This window comes from Phyllostomus hastatus, unplaced genomic scaffold (genome assembly GCF_019186645.2).
Source record: "Phyllostomus hastatus isolate PE091 unplaced genomic scaffold, TTU_PhHast_1.1 phas_scaffold_501, whole genome shotgun sequence".
Taxonomy (NCBI): domain Eukaryota; kingdom Metazoa; phylum Chordata; class Mammalia; order Chiroptera; family Phyllostomidae; genus Phyllostomus; species Phyllostomus hastatus.
This window is the reverse complement of record NW_025334033.1, coordinates 32812601-32833714: the sequence shown is the minus strand read 5'-3', so window position 1 is coordinate 32833714 and position 21114 is coordinate 32812601. Positions and strand designations below refer to the sequence as shown.

The 21114-nt window shown below is 37.8% G+C and overlaps 1 protein-coding gene across 4 annotated transcripts in view; it reads left to right on the top strand.

Annotated features, from left to right (window-relative positions):
• Nucleotides 1-7654, top strand: part of MAP4K5 (mitogen-activated protein kinase kinase kinase kinase 5) — a 105788-nt gene extending 98134 nt beyond the window's left edge. For all 4 annotated transcript variants that reach the window (XM_045823036.1, XM_045823037.1, XM_045823035.1 and 1 more), the window contains 3 exons: nt 1222-1292; nt 3989-4044; nt 6062-7654. In XM_045823036.1, the coding sequence (XP_045678992.1) occupies nt 1222-1292; nt 3989-4044; nt 6062-6149 (215 nt within the window). In that variant the 3' untranslated portion in view covers nt 6150-7654. The remainder of the gene's footprint in view (nt 1-1221; nt 1293-3988; nt 4045-6061) is intronic.
• The last annotated feature ends 13460 nt before the right edge of the window (nt 7655-21114 follow it).

Below are 21114 nucleotides of genomic sequence, written 5' to 3'. Positions count from 1 at the left end.
CACAGTGGTCCTCCTGGGTGAAAAAGAGCATCTTTAAGTCACCTTTTAAAAATCAACCAGTAACTGAGTTTTGTATTCGTCACAGTTAGTAAAATGTGTGTGATTTGTTATTGTAAAATATTTTTATTTTTATTGAGCAAAATTATTTTTCCAAGGCATTCTTGTATTAACTTTTTACAGAGTGGGTATTCTAGTAGAAAATATAGTAAGTTTCAATCACTCTTCAATCACCATTACTAGTGTAGGGCATACAACTAACTTGCCAGCAAACAAATGTGTTCTGTCCCTTATTATTTCTCCTTTCTTTGCTGTTCCTTAATGACTCTAGCCAGAAAGGGTCCTGCTGCCTCTTCCCATTGGGGGACCTGCCCATTCTGCCTTTGAACCACTAAGTGACCCCATATGGGTGTCTCATTGGACCCAGACCTGTGGTTGGCACCATGCAGGACACAGAGATGGATAAGGCACAGCAAGAATAGGTTTCCCTCTGATACTTTCACACCACTCCAGGGGAACATGGGAGGTGGGCAGGGGGCAGAAGGGGCAATGGCATGCCACATGGTGGCCATACTGTGGAGTCACAGTCACTCTTGGATTTAAAGCCATCAGGAGAGTGGACAAGCTTGACTCAAATCTTTTAACCCAAATGTGGGCAGTGGAGCCTGCAGTGGCCAGAGCAAAGGCCCAGGATAATCCAGAGGCCTGAGGAAGTTAGACCTGGGGGCTGTAGCAGGGAATGTTGTAACTGAGAGCCCCTCCAAATAAGAATTGACTCAAAGATAAAAAATATTCAATGTGTGGTTAAATTTTGGATTAAGTAATTTTATAATAGGGAAAATGTGAACATAAATATAAGGTGCTTCTTTAATAGCTACTTCTAATTTTATACACGAGTATTTAAATAAGGATTTTTTATTCACATAGCCTATTATATATGTTTTATTATTTTATTCACCTAAGAAAAAAAAGATAGTATATATCATGTTTAAATGAATGCCTGTCACATATATCTTTGAAAACGCACATGACTCTGACTCAGTAAATTAGAGTTTAGGCATAGCCTAGCCACAAAAACATTCAGAATTAATCGTCTAGACAGTGGAATTTTGCACCAAGCATTTGGATAGCCTTATGTTATCATTGATTAAAACAGTTAAGGAAACTGTGTAGTGACTGACTTGTGCTGTATTTGAGTTTCAGTTCTCCTTTATCTTTTTTTAGTATGCCTTCAGGACAGTGTGTTGGCCTTCTGGAAACATGGAATGCAGGGTAAAAGCTTCAAATCAGATGAGGTAAGGTTTCTCAGATTACTTCCAGTGATTCCCACTAAAGATTTTAAATATTGAAATGTTCATTTTATACATTTTCTTCTTGAGCCCACATTACTATGTTTAGTGCCTTTAGTGCTATGAACTAGTAGAGCAAAATTGCCAGTATTATTGCTTCAGATGTTCAGTTTCGTATTGTAAAATTCTCAGTATTGTAAAATTTTCAGTAGCTGCAAGAAATTTGAAAATAGGCGTTTATACCATTTTACTCCTCTAATTTGTAATTTTTAAATATGGTTACTAAGCAGCCCTGGCTGGCATAGCTCAGTGGATTGAGTGCGGGCTGCAAACCAAAGTGTCGCAGCTTCCATTCCCAGTCAGGGTACATGCCTGGGTTGCAGGCCATGGCCCCCAGCAACCGCACATTGATGCTTCTCTCTCTCTGTCTTTCTCCCTCTCTCTCTCTTTCTCCCTCCCTTCCCTCTCTAAAAATAAATAAATAAAATCTTAAAAAAATATATGGTTACTAAGCTTGCTAGACTACTATAAATTTAATAAGCCTTTTTTTAATCTGGAAGTGTGTAGCTTTTTTAAATACTATATTTAAAATTCTAGGTTGACATGTATTAATTCACAGGACTAAGGAAAATCTAAGAAATTAACTCAGCAGATATTTACTGAGTACCAACTACATGCAACACACTATTATTATAGCATTGTAAGGCATAGGGAAGTATAATTACAAATGATTTCAAACCCTTTTAGTAGTATGTGTGTTCCTGGCACTTTACAAATACTATCTCTTTAAGACTTGTAGTTCAGTGGGGTTGGGTGCTAGTTGTACTCCCGTTTTTACAGGCACAGAGTGGTTAAGTAACTTGCCTGGATTTGAAGGGTCTCCAAAGATCACTTTGCTGAGATAATCAGGATTCATTTCACGCAGGAGATGAGAACTTGGTCTCCCATCTTGACAGATAAATCCTAACAGGGCAATATTAACAGACATTTCCCATTTGTGTAAGTACCTGTATAATTCTCGTGTGCTGTGGCCTCACAAATATGCAGACTTATTTAAAGCTTCAAGTCTCTTATTTGAGTTACCTGTAGTTTTATCCACACTCTTATTCACGTGTAATTGAGTATTTTTACCTCTTGTATGAATGAGGAATTAGAAAGCTTCCAAGAGAAAATGACATAATTCTCTCTCTTTGAGTATGTCAGTTTATCTCGTTACTGACCCATGTCACTAAATGTCACCAGGTCCCTGCATTTAATGAAGGGACCTGGTGACATTTACTGCCCTACTTACTGTCATAATACTAACTTTCCTTAGTTGCTTTCATTGTATCGCTCCTTTAGTTAGAAATCCATAGAAGATACCTGTTTTCACCATATCAAGTACAAATGGTATTTCCAGTTTTTAACTCACCTTGCTTTACCTCTTTCTCTCTCCTTCGTTCTCACACTTCAGTTTGGGCTTGCTGTGATGTTGTTAAAGTAATATTTATCCATTCCAGTCCCTAATGATTGGAACATTTCTGAACTTAAGACTCAGACAATTACTCTATCTAGAATAGCACCGAATTTATTTTCTGATTGAAGTTTATTAATTCTATCTTCCCAGCTAGATTACAAATTCATCAATAACAGACTATATTTATATTTCTTTTATATCCACAGTGTCATAGTTTGGATTCCTCCAAAAGTGCAGGCAGTTTATTTGGGAGGAGATCCCCAAACACAAGTGATGGAGTGAGGAATGTAGGGAGCTGGAGAGAGGCAAAAATCCAGTAAAGAGCACAATAATAAACTGGTCCCCACTATGGGCAGCCAGGGATTAATCCCGTACCGACCACTGAGGAACAGTGTACAGTACACCTCAGAATTGACTTATTTGAAAGTAGGGAATCTGATGCATTTAGAAACTCACTGCCATCCCTCTTGATTAAGGCTTGCTCCTGGAAGTATAAACTCCCCACATATCAGTATAGTACCTGTGGCTGGCTGGCTGAGTGCCTTCTACAGCTTTGTAGAAGGCGAAGCAGAGGACCACAGATGTGCTGGTATATGACACTGGCACATGGGAGTGTTCACCGCAGCTCTGCTGAAATCTGCACTGTGACATATAGGAAAGAGCAGGGGCCCTGCAGTCCTATATGCAGGGTCTGTCAGTTACATAAGATGGCATCTCTTCCTGGCATGTTACCTGCTATTAACTATTACTGTATAAATCCAACAGAATATGCACTCCCTGGTATTTGCTTTTATGTCAGAAACTATTTGACTCAGTTTCTGCGTTAAGTCTAAATTAGAAGCAATTATGTGGGTCTCCATGGTTAAAATGAAAGATAAATTCCAGAACCATGCCGTCTTATGAAAACTGGGTCTACCAAATCTTGGTTCTACCAGTTACATAATATTAAGCAACTTACTTAACATCTGTCTTCAGTTTGCTTGTTTTTTCCACCAGTAATATGGGAATTATAACACAAGGAGCTCTTCTAGGGAAAGTGCCTGACCCAAATAGGTGTTTCATAAATGCGGTTTTATTTCTACCAATAGAGGATCAAAAAATACTTCCTGAAATATATTTCATTTGAGGAACTGAGTCATATCAGAAATTATCATTATTTAATAATTGCTCTACCTGGATGATTTTTAAACTGTTATTTAAATAACATGGCGACAAATATATTATTAATAGATATTTTCTCTTATAGGTTACCCAGGAGATTTCAGATGAAACAAGAGTTTTCCGCTTATTAGGATCAGACAGGTAAATAATGTGGTTGTTTTAATTACCACAGGAGTTTTGGTGGTTGTGTTCTTAATTATACTGTCAGACAAAACTCTTAGAGGATTTCTCATAATTTTATTGAAAGAGAGAATAATATTTTAATTAGTTCATTAAGCAGTCTCTTGTCTGTGGAAGGATCTTGATCCTAGAGATAGTTATACTGAGCCAAGACCAAACATGTTAATTTAGGCGTTATGTCCCTAGTACCATGACATATTTCAGGCTCCTTTGATTTCATCATTTCTTCCTGGCATATTGCCTGCTATTAACTATTATTATATAAATCTAACAGAATATGCACCCTCTGGTATTTGACTTTATATCAGAAACTATTTGACTCAGTTTCTGAGTTAAGTCTAAATTAGAAGCAATTATGTGGGTCTCCATGATCAAAATGAAAGACAAATTCCAGAACTGTGCCATCTTATGAAAAAATTTAGTAGTTTTTGTTCCCCAAAGTCTATATTGTTTCCTTCTACAACTAATAAAAATAGCTGTTCCTTTCTGTTTTCTCACTCAAAATTGTTGCTGCAGCAAAATTGACTATAGTTATATGCATTAGTCCTAGGGCAAGGATTGAGAACCTCTGGTCTTCAAGTTCAGTCTGGTCACAAAATAATTGCTTAAATATTAGACACTTCAGGAAAGGAGGGGTGGCGTTATGACCCCATAAAAATTGGTAGGAGACTTTTGTAAAGAGAACAAAGATCTTTTGCAAAATGACAACTAGTGAGTAGAAAACGTAAGCCCACAGAGCATGGCAGGTTAGTGATTGATTAGTCCTGCAGAAGACAAAGAAGAGAGAATTTGAGGACCGCCTTGTTAAAGACTCTAAAGTGAGAGGCTCTTCCCTTCTCCAGGAAGGGCTGACAGAGAATTGTGGATCATCCAGTGACCCTGGCGCAAAAAGCACTTCAACAAGACGTAGTGTGAGCGAATTCTCCTTAATAGAGGGCAGGCATCAAAAGCCATTTCTCTGAGTTACTTGTTTGCATCCACCCCTCCCCCCAGAATTTTCTCCTGCAACTCTCCCTTTGTCTTTCTCCATTCTGTCATGTATTTACCCTAAAAAACTTTATTTTTCAGACCATTGCCTTGTCTGCTTATCTTACTTGGGCATCTCTTTGATTTTAAGATAACAGAAGTTTTTGTTTTCTCTTAATTTTTGAAAGTAGTTTTAAATATAGATATTTGTGTCTAGAAAAAAAGACTTAAGTATGTCAAAATATTAATAACAGTTAAATTAACTCTGGGCAGTTGGATTATAATTTTATTTTGCACTTCTACTTTTCTATAATACATTATATAAAGTACATATTTTTATTGTTTTCATCATGAAAATAATAATATGCTAGTTGTAGAAAACTCATACACTGGAAAAATATGAAGTGTTTATGAGTTTTCCCCTCCAAGACTTTTTTCTCTGTATGGATACATTAGTTTTTATTCTGTTCACAAACCCTCAAGTACAGTGTAAATCCGATGGTATGGTACTTTATCGATTTTTCTTCCTGTGGATCCCTTGATTGAACTTTTCCCCTCCCTTGTTCTGTGGACAAAGGAGTTGGATCCCACTTCGTGCGTTTTTCAACTTTTTTTTTTTTTTCCAAATACCTTGAAGAACAGTTTGAATGGGTGTCCTTAGAGATCTTGTTTTATTCACTCAGCTCTTCTTCTACATCCATCTTAATGTATATTCTAAAGCTATTAATAGCTTTATTGGCATATGAATAAGCCAGCTTGCTTAGTTGAAATAAGAAACTAAGACTGTCCTGAAATGTTTTTAGTATTTTATATTCATAAGTTAATCAATTCTTACTCAATTTTGTTTTTAAGCTATAAAATGTAAAGCAGAAATTGATGTACAGCTGTAATTTTTATGTAATCTTATGAAAATGTAAACAGTGATATTCTTTCCTGGTTTGATGTTAGTATCTGAAGCATGCAATGTCTGTTTTTACTCTTACACATACCTTTTGTTTTGGTTCAACTGCAGGGTTGTCGTTTTGGAAAGCAGGCCAACAGAAAATCCTACCGCACACAGCAATCTTTACATCTTGGCTGGACATGAAAATAGTTACTAAGCAACAGAAACTGATCTCAGACAACAGGAAAATGAATATATTCCATGGAAAGCAAAAAAATCTTAAGGAAATTCAGCACAACTACACCATGATTTGCTTTGACTCTTATGGGAAACATCTCAAATGATCTGTACTTCAAGGTAGAATTCAATGTTTTCTGTAGCTGGAAACAGCTGTTTTATCTCTTGCCACTGTGTGGTGGTTATATCAAGTTTGCTTAATAAAAGCTATGAGATAAATAGTCCTATAGTTCCAGGAATCCCAGTCTTTTTTAAAAAAATAATGTTTGTAACAAGGGTGCCATGAAATTTTTAGATAACTCATGTGATTATCTTCAGAGATAAATTTAGTGGCAGTTTTCTCATTTTATACCATGTTTTATTTCTTCTTAATGAACATAATTTGTAAAGAAATTACCAAATAAGCCTTTCACTTTTACATTGGCCATTCTGTATCATTTTGTAAAATAGAATATTTAATCCTTATTTATTAATCTCTTGCTGGAGTGGTGTAATGTATCTAACTTTTAGCAAAGGAGGGTTGCAGAGCAGCTTAAATGTTTTTATAATGTATAAAAATTTTGTTTACCTTTTAAGAGTAGTAAGAGGGGTTAAAGGCAGTGCGTTTGGAGGTTTGTTACATACATGCAATTTTAACACAAATATTTTATAAAACAATATTATCCATAATTGCCTTAAAGGGAGTATTGTGTTTTCAACTACAAATGGCTTTAGCGGGTCATACAGAAGATACTGATGATGGTAGAAACATGGTTAGAAGAGATATGTGTGTGTCTAGATGTGACTACCATGTGTATGTGTTCTTGACAAGCAGTATAATATACCTGTGATTTTTTTTTACATTAGGGATAATGCATAAGAAATTAATCTCCATATATATTGTCATCCCTAATGTAGGGGGTGAAACTATTTAACTGCCCATGATATGTAATTTGCATATATTATACCAGAGGGGATACTGTAAAGCAACTACACATGTAATCTTGGGTTTTTCACATATGTAGGTATTCATTTTGAGTAGGTTTAAGAAAAAAAGTTTTTAATGAAATTGAATTCCTGATGGGATAGTATAAAAAAGTATTGTAAAAACCAGTATTCTAAAAATAGGAAATAATAAGGCCGTTTTTGAGTTTGCTTCTCTTTTGCTATTGTTAGTATCCAAAATTGAAGTGTCACATTGGTACTTATTGTCTTAGTGCATTCATTGAGGACAGTTAGCATTGAGATCATGAATAAGGGGTTGGCAATAGCAACCTATAGATTTATTTTGAGCAAATTACTTGAGAGGAAAACAGTGTAACTCTCATTTGGCCTTTAGCAATTTTCAGATGAGGAAATAAGAGGTTAGCAAGGTTAAGAGACCCAATTCACACAGCAAGTTAGTGGTTGAGCCAGACCATGAGTCTTGTGACTCTGTTCTTTCCGCTATGCAGTATGCAAACAATAAAATGTTATGCAAATAAAGTATTGTCCTTTAAAAGTGTACATACAATATGATTTCAGTGTGTGTGTTTGTTTATTTGGGGTATGTTAAATGGGTCCTTGGGATAGAAGGATACTGGGTGTAATAGATGGCAAGGACCACACCCAAAACAGGAAATATTTACATACTAGATATAAAAACCAGCATCCTTCTCTCACTGAATCCTGGCAACCAGATCTTCCCATTCTACCAATATTGGAAGATGCTTTCCTGTGCAGGCTGGCCCATGCAAGTGGAAAGGCCTACATAGACCTGAATCAAAGGTGTCCTGGCTAAACTACTCAGCTAGGTAACTCTACAGTGAAAATCATAGTTGACAAGCCCCCACAACCCCGTGCATCCAGAGCTTGCAGAGCTTTTAGTCCTACACTAGTAAAAATGATTAAACAACCAGGAGTTATAAAACATCTGAGGAAAGCCTCTAATATTAAAGAGAAAAAAACAATTGAGGAAAAAAGCACTTAGAGGACACAGACCGTACAGTGTAAAAATGTCAAGAAAAAAATATCTTCAGAAAAATGTTACAACTATGAATCAAGAGTAGAATACTGAAAAAAGGAGATTTGGCCAATAGACATATGAAAAGATGTTCAATGTCCCTAATCATCAGAGAAACACAAATTAAAACCACAATGAAGTATCACCTCACGCTTGTCAGAATGGCTATCATCAATAAATCAACAAGTGCTGGTGAGGATGTGGAGAAAGGGGAAGCCTTTTGCACTGTTGGTGGGAATGCAGACTGGTGTAGCCACTGTGGAAAGCAGTATGGAGGTACCTCAAAAAATTTAAAAAGTATCTGCCTTAATAACCCAGCAATTCCACTTAAGGGAATTTATCCAAAGAAATGCTAAACAATAATTCAAAATAATATATGCATCCCATGTTCATTACAGTGCCATTTACAATAGCCAAGATTTGGAAGCAGCCCGAGTGTCCATCAGTAGATGAATGGGTAAAACAGCGGTGGTACATTTACACAGTAGAATACTACTTGGCTATAAAAAAGAAGAAAATTGTGCCCTTTGCAATACATGGATGGACCTGGAGAACATTATGCTAAGTGAAATAAGCCAGTCAGAGAAAGACAAATACCATATGATTTCACTCGTGGAAGCTAATGAACAAATTGAACTAACAAGCAAAACAAAAACACTCATAAATACAGAGCAGGCTGACAGCTTGGTGGCTGAGGGTGGAGGGATGAAGCAAAAAAAAAAAGTGGACACAGACAGCTGGTGACTAGGGGGTGGAGGTGGAAGAGGGTGTTGGGGGATACGTGGTAATGGAGAAATATGATAAAAATGAACTTGAAAAATAAATACAAAACAAAGTTCTAAGGAAATGTGATAGCATATTTGAATAATTGAACAGAGGTTTGGGATATAAAGTTGGAATTTCTCAGAAAATCAAGTGAAATGGAAATATTGGAGAAAAAAATTATAATAGCCCAGGGGGCCCAATATCTATCTCTCAGAGATCCAAAAAGAAGGGGCAATAAATCAGAGCATTTCAAGAAATTTTTCCAGTACTGAAGAGCTTTAGATGAGATTCTAAGTTGAAGGAACACTGGATAGAAAAAATAACAGATCCTACACTGAAACACATCATATGAGATTTCAGGGACATGGGTCAGAGAGAAGATCTGCTATGTTTCCAAAGAAAAAGGGCAGGGCAAATACCAAAGAATAAGAATCAAAATAACTTTGAATTTCAACAGAAGTGTGACAGGGTGGAGCCAACCCCCCATAGAGATTTGTAATGGGGTCCAGAACTGAGGGTGTCCAGGAAATATTTTTAAAAATACGGGATGTCCTCAACCCTACATCTGAACTTGGGAATGGGACACGTGGAGCAGGACCATTGAGAGCTGTTCTGCATAGCACCAGTTTTGCAACTAACCTCAGGCATGGTCATTTAACATATCTATAACTTTTAACTGGCTTCATAGATATGTTAAAAAGCTGTGGCCATGCTTTGAGCCAGGGAGATGGGAGTGACTTGAACCCATGACTCAACTGGGAGGCAACTCCCCTGGGTTACAGCGCCCACGTAAGAGCTTAGAAGATTGGCTCCACACCACGGAGCTACGCAATCCCAGACTTATGGCAGCCCAGGAAAGCTGACAGGTGTAGCCAATTGTGGGAGGAGTTGGAAATGGGACTGCAGAGGAAGATTGGCACTGGTATTTAAACCCAGGCACCGCAGCCATGCTACAGAGGGGGATTATTTGGGTTTGGCAAGAGGGGGCACCACATGGCTTTGGGGGCTCCCTTTGCCATGCAGCTTAGGAAGCTGGAAAACAAGATGTAGCAGCAATGCAGAGTTCTGTCTTAGCAGTTTGGAAGAATACAGGAGAAATGCTGCAGGAAGGAAAGGGGTGAAAGGACTCTTGCTGGTGGGCCAGAAGAAGGTGCCACATGGGTTTAGATTAACTGAAGATCGTGGGGGCAACACAGCTGATGGTACTGGGAACCAAGGGAGACCTGCCAGCTGATCACAGATTACTGGGAACCCAGAGCTACCTGAGCCACGGACTTCTATTTGTTTTCCTGAGATATGGTACCTCGGACTGGGCAGAGGGGGAAAGGAAGGTCTGTGTTCATTTGTGGGTGTTTTAAGGGACTTTGGGATTTTAATGAAGACATTAATGAAGTCATTACTCCTAAATCTGTATAACTTTTAAATAAATCCTTTTCACTAATCTCAGACATTGAAAGCTATAATTACCTGGCAGCGGGCAAGGTGAACTAGTACAGGGGGACCCCAGGAGAAGGGGGGTCCATTCGGTAATAGTATATTGTCCCCCACTCCATGGGTCTGTTCTGTAACCAAAGCAGTGCCTTCGAAATTCTGAGAGAAATTTTCAACCTAAAATTCTGGATCCAAATAATGATTAATCAAACCTAAGGGTAAAATGAAAACATTTTTAATTGTGCAAGGTCTCAAAACCTTTTACCTTCCACATACACAGCCTTCCCCAAGTAGAGGAAAGTTGAAAGAGTCAGGGATAAATCTGAGCTTATATTCATTGCCTCTGTGGCCAAAGTCAGGCAGGTGGAGCGGATGTTCGTCAAGCCTCCAGGGTTCAATCAGTGGTGATACTGTTTCTAAGCAAAAACTTAGATCTAAGACTGAAATGAAACAAAAACTGGCATTTATTACCTCCAGGAAGGCAAAATGTATTAGAAAAGAAAAAGTAAACAGTGGTTGAATGGTGTCATATTAAGAGTAAATATTGGTCTAATAAAAATAGCAGCATAATTATATTGGGAGAGGACGTGGTGTTTTGTAGGTGAGGTGGAAGTTATCTCAAATCTTCATCTTCCACAGTGGAAATTCAATGGGTAATACTTAAGAAGTAAAAATCAAGAAGTAGCTCTTCTAGCTTATGCCAAGCCATGGGCATCTCTTGGGACAACTGGCACAAGTGCTGTAAGACCGAGGGTAAGAGTAAGACAAGGGTGAAAAGATGAGCTGGGACACCCTGCTGTTAACATTAAGATTGGCCACAATCTTACCGCACACACACAGTCTGTGTGTGGGGAGACAAAGAGAAATACCATTTCTTAAGGCTGGACCTGGGCAGCCAACCTCTCTTGGGACTCCTGTTGTTCATGCAAAATGAGGATTATTGATGCCTACAATGCACCCAACAGCAAACTGGTCCACACCAAGCCCTGAGTAAAGAACTGCATCGTGCTCACTGAGAGCACACCGTACCAACGCTGGTAGGAGTCCCACTATGCACTGCACCTGGGCTACAAGAAGGGGGCCAAGCTGACGTCTGAGGAGGAAGAGATTTTAAACAAAAAGTGATCAAAAAAATTTGAAAGAAATGAAAAGAGAAAGAATGCCACAATCAGCAATCTTCTAGAGGAAAAATTCTAGCTGACAAGCTTCATGCGTGCATCGCTCCAAGACCAGGCCAGTGTGGCCACACAGGTGACCATGTGCTGGAGCGTAAGGAGCTGGAGTCCTAGCTGAGGAAAACTGAGTCCCAGAAAGGCAAATAAATCCTCCTCCCTCCTATCTTAGCTCATGTAATAAACATGTTTATTCAAAAAAATCAAGAATACCTTATTTAGTGACAAGGAAATAAAATGATCAGCTAGAAGAAGGAAAAGTTGCGTTTTGGGAAGTGAGAAATGGGGGAAGGGCATGCTTTTTTTTGGTGGCAAACCTCATAGGACTAGGTATTTATGTGCATACCTACATTTGATTTCTTTCATGTAAAAAATTTTTAAGTAAAAATACATTCGTTATGTGACAAGCAGCATGAGCAAACATTAGTCCAGCTTCTCATACTGTACACATAGTAGGCAATAAATATTAATTGATGTAGTTAATGTATGCATAATGTGGAAGGAGACAAAGTAACTGGGGTGGAGGAGGGACTGGTTAAGTAAATCCAGAAGGTCTTGTAAGAGAAGGCGTTTTCATCAAACTACATTTTTTGGCTAAGCCTCCTATCCAGCCTTCTCTCCCGCTGCCCCACCAGTCACCCTGGGACACTGGCACAGAGAGGCCACGATCATTCCACCTTCATTGCTTGACTCATACTGGCTCTCCCACCCTGAAATTCTGAATTTTTACCAAAAACTTAAATCCTTTACTTCACTCAAAGCGTGTAGTTCAAGCTATAACTTTTATGTGACAGCTCTAACTACTTAACACAGACTATTTTCTGCTTTTCAGAATTTCTGTAGCACATACAGATTATACATTTCAATGTAACACTCAATTGCCACTTAGCCAAAGCACTGAGCACTTTCCACTTAACCGAAAACAACTCACTCAACAACTTCTTATCTGTTGATTGGAAATAATGGTGACTTCATTATTTGGTGTTAGGAGATTTGAGAGAGGATGTGCATTAAAGTTTCTATGATAAGAAAAAAATAGTCTCCTATATTTTTCACCAAGTAGTTTGTTAAGGGCATAATGAATACCTTTTCACTCTTTAGTTGTTCCTTTCAGTATGTTACACATTGGCAAGCTTACCATGGAGCTTTTTGTTTTTTTCAAGTTCCTTAAATGCTTTTTTGTTAAAAAAATATCTTGTGTCAAAGGTCCAAGGAACCCTAGCAGAAGAGATCACTTTAATTCCACTGAGAATTTTAAACTGTTCCTAATGGATCTTACTTAGGAGAAGAGTAAGGAACATTTGTTAAGAATCTATATTGACATCAGGAATGAACCGGGCATTCTCCATCTCACCAGTTGTTACTCATTGTACTGGAGGACCTACCTAGTCAGTCCAATTAACCAAGAAAACTAAGAAAAATGAAAAGATTAAAAGATTGAAAATTTGGATAGAATAAAAAAATACCTTTATTTACAGGAACGAGTATAAAGGACACATGGATAAAAACTAGGGGTGGTGGAAATGGGAGGGAGTAGGGGAGGGTTGGGTGGGTGGGTTGGGATGGGAGTAAAAGATAGAAAATTGTACTGCAACAACAATTTAAATAAAATAAAAAAAAAAAGTGTCACAGTTTCGATTCCCAGTCAGGGTACATGCCTGGGTTGCAGGCCATGACCCCCAGCAACCCCACATTGATGTTTCTCTCTCTCTCTCTTTCTCCCTTCCTTCCCTCTCTAAAAATAAATTAAAAAAAAATAAAATCTTTAAAAAAAGAAAAAAGAAATAGATAATTCAAAAAATACCTTTATTTGCAAATAAACTATTAGAAATTATAAGTAAACTTGGAAAAGAAGCTGGCTGCACTGTCTACATAAAAATTATATATACATATAACTGCAATAAACAAAATAAAATATATTAATGGTTACCACTTACAATATAGAAAGTATCAAATAGCTAAGAAATAAAATGAAAAATGAGATCTCATATTTAAACTGCAAGACATCACTGAAAGAAATTAAAGTCCTAAATAAATGACAGATTATGCCATGTTCGTGAATTTGAAGATCTGATATTGTAAAGATGTCAGTTGATTTAAAGAGTATGATCTCAGCAAATATTTTATGGAAGTTGATAAGTTGATTTTAAAATTATATAAAGTGCACAGGGCCGGGAATGGTCAAGGCAATTTTAAGTAAGAAAAAAAAACCTGAGAGTCTGAGGCCACTAGATTTCAAGAGTTGTGATAAAGCTGCGACAGCAGTTAAGATAGTGTGACATTAGCAAAGACAGACAAGTACAATGACGAGTCCTGACCCAGACCCACTTAGTCACCTTATGTGTGACTGATACACTCAGTGGAGTGAAAGAAAAGATAGTCTTTTCAGTAAATTTTATTGAAAATAATAATGGAAAGTCAAGTGAGTCTTGACAACTACCTTATACAATAAAACAAATATAAACACGCAATAGATTATAAATCTAACATACAAAACTTTAAAGTTTTTATTAGAAATGTTTTTAAAGATTCTATTTATTTTTAGACAAGGGAAGAAAAAAAGAGAAACATCAGTGTGTGGTTGCCTCTCTAGCACCTCCTACTGGGGACCTAGTCTGCAACCCACTGGAGACCCTTTGGTTTGCAGGCCAGCTCAGTCCAATGAGCCACACCAGCCAGGGTGAAACTATAAAGTTTTAAAAAGAAAATAATGTCTTCATGAACTTGGGGTAAGCAAAGATTTCCTAAATATAAAATTAAGCCTTGACTGTAAGAGAAAAAGTTGGTACGAAGGACTTAATTAAAATTAATATGCTCTGTTCATCTGAGGACACCTTTACAAAAATGAGAAGCTAAGCCACCGAATGGAAGAGAGACTTGTATTGCATATATCCACAAAAGACTTACCCAGATGATAAAAACTTAAGAAGATGGCCAACAACCCAGTAGAAAAAATGGCCAAAAGATTTTGAACAGGCCCTCCACAGAAGATAACATCCAAGTAGCCAATAAATATGATTTAATCATTCTTGGTTATCAGAGGAAAGCAAATTCAACAATGTAATACTTTTACACACCCACCAAAATGGCTAAAGTGAAAAATATAAGAGGGGTGAGATGGTGAAGAAACCAGTATTTGCACATTGCTAGTGGAAATGTAAAATAGTGCATCACTTTGGGAGACTGGCATTTTCCTAAAAATGTTAGCCATAGATTTACCCTATGACCCAGCAATTCTACTCCTACGTACCTACCCAACAGAAAATACATCCACACAAAGACTTGTATGAAAATGTCCATGGAAGCATTATCCATAATAGCCCAAAAGTGGAAGTAACCCCAATATCCACCGCCTGATAAATGGATGAACAAAATGTCATATCCATGCTATGTAATACTATTCAGCAAGAATCCATTCTGGTTAGGGTGGCCCATCTGGAGAGGAGACACTAGGAGAAGGATGGATAGTAGGTGGAGAACAGTTAACTTGCTGTTCCTTGCTATTTTCCTCAACTGTGGAAGTTGTCCTTAGCTTCAGCGTCTTTTAGCCCTTCCAGAACCAGCCTTATTACACATCAGCAGCTGCCAGGCAGCAGCCCCTCCTTAGAGGCCAGAGCATAAATACTGTGGGTCTTCTGTGAATCCCCAAGTCCTAGTAATCCCAAAGTTTACCCTTTTGTTCCCTAAGAGTGCTTTGTCAATGTCATCTGAATACTCTTAATATTTATTGAGTAAATACGGTTCACTTATATTAAAAGCTAAATCTTGTCTTCCCAACTTGAAACAATGTGGGTGGTTTGTATGCACATGTACATCCATGTTAATTTACACATATGAACTCTTTTGTCAAACTGTTTATACTTGATATTAAGAGAGCAATGGTGGAACCAAACTACAAAAAACTGGAAGAAATTTTTTTAATTGTTGGCCTTTCCATATATAACTCTCCCAAATCCAAATAATTTAAAATGATATAACACCATACTTTGTACCTGCTTTTATTAAGAATTGCCACACTGTATTCTAATTATTTCTACTTCTGTCTTCCCTTCTGGAATTAATGCCCAAGGAAAAGACTGTGCTAATTTAACTTCATATCTACAGTACGTTACAGGAGATCATTCTTCAGTAAGTAATTTATTTCCATTACTTTCATTATCATTGAGTTCAAGTGGACAAAGAATCTTTTTCCTGTGAATTTATACCTGACCTGCAGGGTTTTTGTTGAGAGACCAGTGTCCTGATAGGTATTGTAAAAAACACCTAACCTTATGATTTCTGAACATTCTTCTCTGGACTTAACTAAGGAAATGAATACCAGGTAGCAGATATTGCACTAAAGGCCTCTCCTAGTGCAAGAACTGGCATTTTTATTCAATAGATTTTAATTAGGCATCTACTATGTACCAGACAGTATTTTTTTTAGACTATTCCTGTCACACTTAGGCAAAATGAAGCTATGGCATTCGTGGTAGCTTGAAGATATGAGTAAAGCAGATTATAAAACCAAAGCATGTAATATATTAAGGAAATAGCACTTCAGTTAGCAGTGAGGACCTAGGCCTAACACACCCATATCAGGAGAGAATTTCAAGATACTTAAGCAATCTATAAAATCTTATCTGCCATTTATTTTGTAATGTTTTTAATGATTCCCATCGTGTAGCAGCCATGCATGTTGTGTTATGTGTACTTTACTACTACTAAAAACATTAACAGTAGCAAGTGCTTGCCCGGATGTGGAACCCTCACATATTGCTGATGAGAATGCAGAATGGGGTGGCCATGTTGGAGAACCACATGGCAGTACTGTAGAAAGTTAGCCATATCCTACAATCAACCCATTTCAATTCCAGGTATTTCCCCAAGAGAAGTGAACGCATAGGCCCGAAGAAAAACTGATTCACAACCAGGGCCAGGGACCGGGGGATAGGCAACATGAGGGACACTGGTGGTGATAGAACAGTTTTGTAGCTTGACTTTATCCATGTGAACACCAGTTATGATATTGTCCTATAGATTTGCAAGATGTTACTGGGGGAAAGTGGGTACAGACTATGAGATGTCTGTGGTGTTTCTTACAACTGCATGTGCATCTACAATTACCTCCGAATAAAAAAGATTCACTTTAAAAACAATTAAAAAAATCCAGACCCATACAGGAAGTAATTTTTCTGGTTTCACAGAGCTAAAAAAGGATGGGACCCAGATATGAACCCACATGTGATTGGCCCTTCACCGATCACATGCTGTCTCCTCTCTCAGAGATTGTCGCGTGAGCAGGAGCATGGTGTGGTGGGAAGAGCGCTGCTCTGGCTGTGGGAAGCTTGGCTTCCAGGACAGAACCCTGGAGTGTTGCTCGGGACGCTGAGGAACTAAAAAGAAGATGATTTGCCTTGATTGGTAGGCCTTAGATGAATCCATAACTTTACAATGTTTTCAGTAAAGTATGGAATGCATTTTAGTAATAAATGACATTTCCATCTGAACAGTAAAATGAGTATAGTAAGATTATTACTATCGTGACGATAACAATGAAAGCTAACATGGATATAACACTCATTGAATCCTCACAACAACTTTAAGAAGTAATTAATTTCTATGTTGCAGATGACACAAAGGAAGCATGAGGAGGTTGAGTAACTGGCTCTCATTCTCACAGATGGTTCATAGCAGAGCTGGACTTGATCCTAGGTAGTCTAGCTCTGGGGTTCATGCTCTTACTGGGAAAATCAGGTCAAATGATATAGTAGAAAAATATGTTGGTGTTTAAGGTAAAGGATTTCTTGTTGTTTGGGGGAAATGTTGTTTAAATGAATAGTTTTACAAGGACCTATACATGAGTTTGCTTTAGAGGCCTCAATATTATCTCACTACTAATATTTGACAATGAGCCATTCCTGTGAAAGCTATTTATTGTGCAATAATAGGATTTCTGCATATGGTTGTAACTATAATCTTGATTCAATCCTTGGCATGCATGCAGCTTAATTATGAGCTTACAAAACTATTTAGATCTTTTGGATCAATAGATGCCTAAAAATTCAATGATTGACGTGGAAAATGTATCAAGGGTGCCAGAGGCTTCTCTTTGTACAAAGTTGTTTAGATAGCAATGAATAAGCATCACAAAGTTTCTATAAGGGAAGTAAAAAGTGAGAGGACTTAAAGTATTAACTCTAAGAAATGGATTATTTTTTTTTACTTTTTATTGTATTTCTTCATTACCATTTAACTTCCTATGGCCCCCTCCCCACTACAATCACCACACTGTTGTCCACGTCCATGAATCCTTTCTCCTTTTTGCTCGATCCCTCCATCCTGTAACCTTCCCACCCAGAGCTGTCATCCTGCTCTATATCTATGGGTCTATCTTTTGCTTGTACTTCAGTTTGTTCATGAGATTCCACATATAAGTGAAATCATATGGTATTTGTCTTTCTCTGACTGGCTTATTTCACTTAGCACAATACTCTCCAGGTCCATCCACACTGTTGCAAAGGGTAAAATTTTTCCTCTTTTTTACAGCAAAGTAGTATCCCATTGTGTAAATGTCCCATAGTTTTTTTATCCACTCATTTACTGATGGACACTTAAGCTGCTTCCATATCTTGGCAATTGTAAATAACACTACAATGAACATAAGGGTGCTTATGTTCTTTCAAATTAGTGTTTTGGGTTTCTTTAGATGTATTCCCAAAAGTCGGAGTTCTGGGTCAAAAGGCAGATCCATTTTTTAATTTTTTTAGGTATCTCCATACTGTTTTCCACAGTGGCTGCACCAGTCTGCATTCCCACTAACAGTGCAAAAGGATTCCCCTTTCTCCATATCCTCACCAACACTTGTTTGTTGATTTATTGATGATAGCCATTCTGACAGTGTGAGGTGGGATCTCATTGTGGTTTTAATTTGCATTTCCCCGATGATTAGTGATGCTGAGCATCTTTTCATATGTCAATTGGCTATCTGCATGTCCTCTTTGGAGAACTGTTTATTCAGATCCTTTGCCCATTTTTAAATTCAATTATTTGTTTTTCTGGTGTTGAGTTTTTTGAAAATTATAAGACGCTGAATGACAAATTAAAGAAGATACAAATCAGTGGAAGCACACACCATGCTCATGGATAGGAAGAATAAATGTAATTAAAATGTCCACGCTACCCAAAGTGATCTGTAGATTCAACTCAACTCCTGTCAGGATTCCAATGTTGTATTTTACAGAACTAGAATAAATATTTCAAAAATTTATATAGAACCACAAAAGGCCCTGCATAGCAACAGTGATCCTGAGAAAGAAGGACAAAGTTGGAGGAACTTTGCAAAGTTGGAGGATCATGCTATCTAATATCAAACTATACTTAAGGCCATAGTAATCAAAATAGCATGGTACTGGCAGAAAAGATACACATATCAATGGAACATAATAGAGGGCCCATAAATAAGCCCACATCTTTAAGTCACTTAATATTTGACAGAGGAAGCAAGCACATACAATGGGCTAAAGACAGTTTATTCAACAAATGGTTTTGGAAAATTGGACAGATACGTGCAGAAAAATGAAACTTGACCACCTTTTATACCACACACAAGTATAAATTCAAAATGGATTAAAGATTTAAATGTTAGACCAGAAACCATAAAAATCCTAGAAGAAAACATAGGCAGCAAAATCTCAGGCATTGCTCGTAGAAACTTTGTATCAGATATATCTCCCCAGGCAAGGGAAACAAAAGAAAAAATAAACAAATGGGACTACATCAAACTAAAAAGGTTTTGCACAGCAAAGGAAATCATTAACAAAATAAAAAGACAGCCCACAGAATGGGAGAACATATTCACTGATACATCTGATAAGGGGTTAATATCCAAATTTATAAAGAACTTACAAGAAATGGATGCATTTCTAAAACGAAGTATATATAAAATCTAATTAAAATGAAGAATATTTTAAAAATGCAAATAATTTGTACTTCCTGTCCTCTCCTCCCTTCCTTCATCACCTTGTCATAAACACAAATGTTTCTGTTTTGGTATTAGGTTTCCTTAAGACAAGTTTATATTTCTCTAACCACATAATTACAGCTGTCTAATTTGAAGCCACAGTGTGGTACAGCAAACGGAAAGAATGCAACTCAGAGTTAAGGTCCTGTTTTCACACTTGTTTGCTGCCTAGAACACATTTTTTTTTTACTCTTAACAGTCATTTAAATTTTCTGTATCTGTTTCCTCAAATGCCAGATGTGCCCTCAGTCCTTCACAGACCCTTGTGAAGTATTTTGAAAAGCAAAAAGTACAAATTAAACAGCAGCCCTCCTGGTTCTCCAGCTAGCGGCCCCTGGAGGAAAGCCCCTGGGTGGGGAGGCGGGAGGGCTGCTCTGTGCCTTGTGTGCTGGCCCCTGGGAAAGTCACTCCTCAGTCTCTAGTGCCTGGCACGGCGCCTGGTACAAGTCAGCTCCCAGTCAAGGTCTGCTCTCCAGACAGCACTCTCCGTGTCACAGCTTTAAGCTGAAGTTCAGAAAGCTATTAATGTTCCTTCCTATTTATTGTCTCAGAAATTTACCTTTGTCCTAGAAGATCATGATTCAAAAATCATAAAAGCATAGAATGTACTTAGATTGCATTATGAGTAAGTATGGTTAGCAATCAACTGTCCAAAGTGGCTTCTGAGACTTATTTCCGAAAGGAGAATCATCATATACATTGACTCACCGCCCTCTGGGGATGAACCCTCCAGGGCGTTAGTGTTAACACTGCTGAGCAATCAAGGCATTTGGGTTCATTGGTGAAAGTATTGGGTGGTTGGTTTAAAATCTGAAAATGTAAACAAGTGTTGAGGTTTTTTAAGGAAGACTGAGAAGGGCAAGTTTTTAGAAGAAGAGGTACCTTTAAAAGAGCGGCTGGCCATACATACAATAAAATGCAATTTTTCCCGTTAAGTAAGGGGAAAATACACACAAAATAACCAAAGTTGTAGTAATTAGGGATGGAAACATTTCATCACATGAAAAATTAAGGATGATAGGCTCTCACTTTATTTAAATTTATTTTCCAGAACTTACACTGATTTATCAGGCTTCACTATATCCAAATAAGAGGAAAGTCTTTACTCGTCTGGGTTGGTACCATTTAGCGGTGACTGCTCAGGAAGAAGGGAGCTGACACCTGGCTGCTCGTTAGGTGGTTGTGGATCAGAGTTGGACCAGCAGTTCTGCCTCGTGGTCAGCTCTCTTGAGCATCTGAAGACAGAGATGTTGTTTATCACAACCCCGTTCCCCACCAGCAGAGCATGGCCTTGGAAGTAGGTGGACTTGGTTTTGAAACCTGCCTTCTGCCCCGGATAGCTAGCTGGATGGCCTTGTCTACACTGACCAACCTCTCAGAGCCTCAGCTTCTTCTTTTATAAAATGGGCCACTTAATAATGCCAGCCAGTGAATAAATCCAACCATGTGGGGTTGTTATTAAAGATTAAAGATAGTATGGTTAATGAGCCTCAAACATAAGTGCACCTAAATGGTAGTTATTAACTGTTTTTCTTTACATGCCCTAGAAACTATTTCCTTTCCTTTCCAAGTCCACTCAAAAGAGGGAAAGTAA